The 6,384-nt window shown below is 45.7% G+C and overlaps 1 protein-coding gene across 1 annotated transcript; it reads left to right on the forward strand.

The window, feature by feature from the left end:
- The first annotated feature begins 1,068 nt into the window (after positions 1 to 1,068).
- On the forward strand, positions 1,069 to 5,312 carry LOC123060839 (auxin response factor 1). The gene is made up of 14 exons (XM_044483695.1): positions 1,069 to 1,348; positions 1,449 to 1,567; positions 1,698 to 1,796; positions 1,938 to 1,994; positions 2,213 to 2,368; positions 2,467 to 2,551; positions 2,709 to 2,799; positions 2,928 to 3,092; positions 3,202 to 3,321; positions 3,400 to 3,472; positions 3,561 to 3,729; positions 3,826 to 4,478; positions 4,567 to 4,745; positions 4,853 to 5,312. The coding sequence occupies exons 1-14, from the start codon at positions 1,159 to 1,161 to the stop codon at positions 4,974 to 4,976; spliced, it is 2,280 nt and encodes a 759-aa protein (XP_044339630.1). The 5' UTR covers positions 1,069 to 1,158; the 3' UTR covers positions 4,977 to 5,312.
- Positions 5,313 to 6,384: the final 1,072 nt, after the last annotated feature.

The following is a 6,384-nucleotide window of genomic DNA, read 5'->3' on the forward strand; positions in this document are numbered from 1 at the left end:
ATGAGATATAGAGGTATCTTTTATATCAATGTACTTTCACTATATGTTGGATTTTGTGTAGAGGATCCACGACGAAGACTCTCACTGTTGTGATCAGGCCATCGTGAAAAGTTCAACACGTGGGATCTTGACCATTTATTGGCATGAAAGATCATTTGTGGTTTGTTCTAGAAATATGTTTTAAGAGACACATCAGTTGACACGTGAGATGAAAGAGCTCAATAATTTCTCTGTATTACCTTTTATATACACGAATCTAGAACTAGGATGACAACAAAAGATCTACTATAAGAACAAAAGGTGATAATTTACGCTTAGAGATAAATTATATTAGGTGGGCAATTCTTTTGTCAAACAAGGTTGTCGACCTTTTACAAGGAGGTTGATAAAGCTATCAATCAAAGTCTAGCACATGGGGATTGAAGATCACATCTATGCATTCATACCCCCCCCCCTCCTCGACACCCTTATTTCTAGCAATCATCTCAGACTGATCACGTCATATACGACATGTCGTAACATGTTTATACAAATCGAGGTGTTTTTATGGGTTTTCCACTTTTTTGTAATTCGGGTTTTCCACTTTTGATCATCCATTTGATACACACGATCATTTGCTTAATTAGTGGATATTCTCTCGATTTATAACAATATCTTTTTCATTTCAATGTGAGCTAACGTGTACGGACTAGGCGCCGAGCCAATTTCCACAAGGATAACAAGATGTGCATGCATAAACATGATGTTGATTCTCTCAGCACCACACCAGATCATCCATTTCAGCACCACTATGTGACTCCTCACCAAGGCAAGGAGTACAACAATAAGAAACTGGAAAAAAAAAAGGAACAAAGTGCACCCAGAGGCCAAAAGGATTGTGAGGGGCTTCTGCGCAAAAAGTGTTAGTCCCAAACATTTTCGCCTGCATGCAGGGGCCAGAGGAAGCATTTAATATTTTAAAAATACGCAGGGGCGTCGACGCAAAAGTTTGTTTTGTTTGAGAGGGAGTAGGGGGCAGGAGTGTTAAAGCCATAAAGGCGCAAGCCCTGTAACGCCGCCGTTGTGTGCTTCGCTCGGCTGCCTGCCGCTTCGCCTCTCGCCTCCTCCCCTCGCCTCGCCTCGCCTCGCCTCTCCACTCCCCCACCGCGCCGTTCTTTAATGGGGCGAGCCCAACAACAAACACTGACACAAGGAGAACACCACCCGGTTCCCAGACCAGACCAACTCCTCCTCCCTCCCTCCTCCCTCTCTCCCCGCCCCCACTCCTCCTTCCCTCCCTGGGAGGACAGGACAGCAGAGCCCGTCCACCACCAACCCACCGCCACCCGCGTCGCCATGGCGCAGCCTGGTGAGCGCAGTCTCCTGGTTTTTCTTGCGGCCGGCTTTGCTGCCCGCTCGTGCTCATGCGGCTGCCGCTCTCCTGTTGTCTCTTGTTGTGTCGCTGGCAGGGCGAGGACGGGACCCGGAGCTGTTCGCGGAGCTGTGGCGCGCCTGCGCCGGGCCGCTGGTGGAGGTGCCGCAGCGCGGCGAGAGGGTCTTCTACTTCCTCCAGGGCCACCTGGAGCAGGTGCGTGCGGGTGTTTCGCTCGTGAATTCTCCTTGTTTATTCTCCGCCGCTCTCCTCTGTTCCATCCATTTCCAATTCCGCCGCGGCCGGGCCACGCGCTCATCTGCTTGCTGGTTTTTTGCGCGCGCAGCTGCAAGAGCCGACGGACTCGGCGCTGCTGGCCGAGCAAATCAAGATGTTCCAGGTGCCCTACAAGATCCTCTGCAAGGTCGTCAACGTCGAGCTCAAGGTAAACAATCGCCGCCGGCCGGCCACGCAGCCGCCTTCTCTTTGCTCCTCGCCACCTGATCCTCCCTCGCGGTTCTGGCGTGAGCTCGTCGTCGTCGTAATTAAACTCTCTCTCGTGTTGTTTTTGCTCGCGGCGGCGCAGGCCGAGGCGGAGACGGACGAGGTGTACGCGCAGATCACCCTGCAGCCGGAATCTGACGTAAGTGTTCATCGCCACCCAAAGCTTTGTTCGCTGATAATTTTTTCCTTTCCTGTTATCACTATCTCGTTTGGAAATGTCCTGAATTCCGGTTTCTGAATCCGTAGTGTCGCAATTCCGCTTTTTCTTTTCTTTTATCTCTATCTGTTCTTTCTACTCGAATTCAGAGAGTGTGTCCCTCGCGTGGATTTGCGTCTTAAACTTTCTCCTGTTTGCAGCAAGACAACCTGCCCCTCATCTGCGACCCAATTCTGCCGGAGACGCCCCGGCCGGTGGTGCACACCTTCTGCAAGATCCTGACGCCGTCCGACACCAGCACCCACGGCGGCTTCTCCGTGCTCCGCCGCCACGCCAACGAGTGTCTCCCGCCGCTGGTAAGCCCAATTCCCTTGTCCTCGTTAATCAATGCATAATTGCATTATTGCATACCGTACTGCCAGGTTAAATTCCACTCTGCTTTGCTCTTGATCAGGACATGGCGATGCCGACACCGACTCAGGAGATCATCTCCAAGGACCTCCATGGATCTGAGTGGAGGTTTAAGCACATCTACAGAGGTACGCAAACTCGGTGTTTTCCTTTTATTACAGTTACCTGCAGAATTGTTCAGTGGTCATTCATCTGACTGCAGATCAGGACCAAATAAATTGCAGTTGCTGTATGTGTATGCCTTCTGCTGCCTGATCCATGCAATTCTTGGTGGTTGTTGTATAGGTCAACCCCGCAGGCACCTTCTGACGACCGGATGGAGCACATTCGTCACATCAAAGAAGCTGATGGCTGGCGATGCCTTTGTCTACCTAAGGTTGGACATCAACTGAATTCCAGTGCTTATAATTCTGTTAAACTAACCATGCGTGGCGGACAGGTTTATGCGCAATGTTTTGTGGGAAGTATGCATCATCACAAAGACATTGTGTTTTGTTTTCGCAGGAGTGAGACAGGAGAGCAGCGTGTCGGAGTGAGGCGCCTTGTGCAGAAGCAAAGCACGATGCCGGCGTCCGTTATATCAAGCCAGAGCATGCATCTCGGGGTTCTTGCAAGTGCATCTCATGCTCTCAAGACCAACTCCATCTTCGTGGTCTACTACAGGCCCAGGTTAGACCTTCTATTCCAAAAAAAAATATTATTCTATACCGCCAGTTGTTAGATAAAACTGTGCTTACTGTTTGCTAATGGAAGTTAATTTCTTGTTTGTTTTATGTAGGTTAAGCCAGAGCCAGTACATTGTCAGCGTGAACAAGTACCTTCAAGCTAGTAAGACTGGATTTACTGTGGGCATGAGGTTCAGGATGAACTTCGAAGCAGAAGATGTCCCTGTGAAGAAGTAAGGGTTTTCAGTCTGTTTGCTCATCTTCTGCCATCATCTCAGTTTCACATGGTCTCATGTATTTTAAACCTGCAGGTTTTTTGGGACTATAGTTGGTGATGGTGATCTTTCTCCACAGTGGTCAGGTTCTGAATGGAAGTCACTCAAGGTAAGATCAACACATTCTACTTTCTCTTGTTTACATTGTATTTTTCTTCTCTTTTTAAAAACTCTGATTTTATTCATGGTTTATTTAGGTCCAATGGGATGACTCGGTCGCAATTTGCAACGGCCCTGAGAGGGTTTCTCCTTGGGAAATTGACTCATCTGATGCCTCCTCACCTGCCATCAGTGCACTGCTGCAATCATCGGCGAAGAACAAGCGTCCAAGGGAGACAAATGAAAACTTTGATCTTCCATCACAGGGTATGACCTGCAGATTTCTCATTGCTCGTGCTATTATCGACAAATAAATGGAACGTTGACATCATGATGTTTTAATCTTGTTGGCTTAATCTGCAGAGCCGACTCAGGAGTTTTGGCTGTCTGGAATGACACAGCAGCATGAGAGGACATATGTTGGTTCTAGTGACCCCAACCGTATCTCTGGGTATCATCAAATTCTTTGGCCAAGCAGTGAACCCGCAGGGTATGGTGCCATGAGCAGCAGTTCGGTTTGTCAAACTCCATTGGGGCTTGGTGATGGTTGGCCCAAGGATTTCAACCCTTCAAGCCAGGGGGTCTCTCCTACCCTGTCAGAGATTACTCAGAAGCTGAATCGGGTTGCCAGCAGTGAAGGAAGAACTCCTCCTCCTTGGGCTACTGCACTTTGTGGTGGTTACCGGGCTGAGGAACCTACTTCCAAGCTGTCCTGCAACCCTACTCTGCCTCTGCCTGAACAGGTTGCACCATATCTGCCCAAAGTAGCTGAAAAGGCCAAGGAACCCGGTGTGGTTCGTCTGTTTGGTGTGAATTTGATGGAGAACACCAACAATGCTGCTGCTCCTACTGCTGGCAACGCAAGTGCCGGAGCCGGAGAAACTTCAGCCAGAGTTGCTGGTTCTGTTGAAGGCTCTGGTCAGCTGTCAGCATTTTCAAAAGTAACAAAAGTTGCGAATGAGAGCCCCCGAGAAATCCAAAGCCAACAGAGTAATGTTGGAAGGAACCGTGTGAAGGTACAACTTCTGTGTATCTCTTTCTTCCTCCTCTCCTTGGCTTGTTTAACTGTTGTCTAACCTCGTGTTGCTATTTGGTTTGTGCTAGGTTCAAATGCATGGAAATGCTGTGGGTAGAGCTGTGGATCTAGCAAGTCTGGATGGGTATGAGGGGCTGACCAGTGAACTGGAACAGATGTTCGAGATAAAGGACATCAAACAGAACTTTAAAGTGGCATTCACCGACAACGAAGGTGACACCATGAAAGTCGGAGATGATCCCTGGATGTAAGTCTGCACATGTTCTCCATCAAGCATTGATAGTTAACTGTTCCTCTGACATGATCATAATGAGTATATATAGCTGACATACATACATTCTTTGGCACCTGCAGGGAGTTTTGCCGTATGGTGAGGAAGATAGTGATCTATCCCATTGAAGATGACAAGAACATGGATCCTCGTCAGACGTCGGTCTTAGCTGCTGCTCCAGATCCGGATCCCAAGGCTAACCTTTAGAAGGGGGGAGGGGTAGGATTTTTGGATCCTTTCACAGATGAAGCATTGGTTTGCAGATTTGTGGTATTGAATCCTTTCTTCAGAAGCACCCCGAAGAAAGATTGATTGATAACATAGGTTTCCAGAAAGAAAAATGGTGGTGACAATTTCTCTTTAGTTGGCTGTCAAAGAAACAAACAAAAGATTGACAATGTCTCTTTAGTCGTTTGCTTAAATATAGTCAAAAAAACCGTAAAGGAATAAAGTCCAGGAGGTATAAAGACTTCTGGTGTAAGTTGTGTACATATTATATGAGAGATGACAATCATATGACATCTAGTTTATGTTCTGTTTTAACTTCCTCTTGCGTTCAGGCTGAATTTGGTGATAAATGTTGCGACTAGAATTATCTTGATGGTAGCTTTCAATGCTGATCGGTATAGTGCTGGTTAGTTCTACACTGGTTTTGTGCTTGATGCTTTTCACGGCTTAGGTCCTCTTTGATTCAAAGGATTTTCATAGGTATTTTAAAAGATCGGAATCCTTAGGCCCTGTTCGTTTAATCCCCTTGCCAAAGGGATTGAAGGGGATTGGAGAGGTTTGAGGGAGATTTTGACTTGCAAAGGATTTAATCCCCTCCAGTCCCTTTCAAACCACTTCAAACCCTGCCTAACCGAACAAGCGCTTAGGAAATTTTCCTATGTTGGTCGTTTGATTTGTAGGATTGAATCCCTATAGAACTTCTTTAAAAGATTAGAATCCTTAGGAATGTTTCCTATCTTGGTTGTTGGATTCGTCGGATTGACTTATATAGACAAAAAATTCAAAGCATTCCTTTGTACTACATTCCATATGTTGTTGTTTTTTTGCATCCACTCGTACTCCTTTGAAAACCTCCTTTGTGTTCTTTTGATGATTTCAAACAACCCAAAATTATGTACAATTTTAAGGATCTTTTTAGGAATTTTGGTTAATTAAAATCCTTAGAAACTTTTCTATGTTGGTTGTTTGATTCGTACCTCTGTTGGCTGTCTGATTCATAGGATTGAAACCTATAGTTTTTTTTTTGAAAGATTAGAATCCCTAAGAATGTTTTCTTTGTTGGTCGTTTCTATTCGTGGGATTTAATTATATAGAAAAAAAATCTAAGCTTTCCTTTGTACGACATTCCTTAGATATTTTTGCAAACACTCAAATCCCTTCCAAAAAATCCTTTGTTTTCTTGTGATAGTTTCAAACAAACCAAAATAATGAGAATTTGAAGTGTTTCCTTAGCAAATTTGGATAAAATAACATCCTTAGAAACGTTTCTATGTTGGTTGTTTGATTCGTAGGGTTGGATCATATATATTTTTCTGAAAGGTTAGAATCCTTAAGAATGTTTCCTGTGTTGGTCGGTTGATTCTTAGGATTGAATACTATAGAAAGA

This window comes from Triticum aestivum, chromosome 3A (genome assembly GCF_018294505.1).
Source record: "Triticum aestivum cultivar Chinese Spring chromosome 3A, IWGSC CS RefSeq v2.1, whole genome shotgun sequence".
NCBI lineage: Eukaryota > Viridiplantae > Streptophyta > Magnoliopsida > Poales > Poaceae > Triticum > Triticum aestivum.

What these genes read in the sequence shown, in the direction of transcription:
- LOC123060839 (XM_044483695.1), top strand. Translation starts at nt 1,159, where the DNA reads ATGGGGCGAGCCCAACAACAAACACTGACACAAGGAGAACACCACCCG. An exon ending in ACGAGTGTCTCCCGCCGCTG is followed by an intron (nt 2,369 to 2,466) that starts GTAAGCCCAATT and finishes GCTCTTGATCAG; the next exon opens with GACATGGCGATGCCGACACC. An exon ending in GATGCCTTTGTCTACCTAAG is followed by an intron (nt 2,800 to 2,927) that starts GTTGGACATCAA and finishes TTGTTTTCGCAG; the next exon opens with GAGTGAGACAGGAGAGCAGC.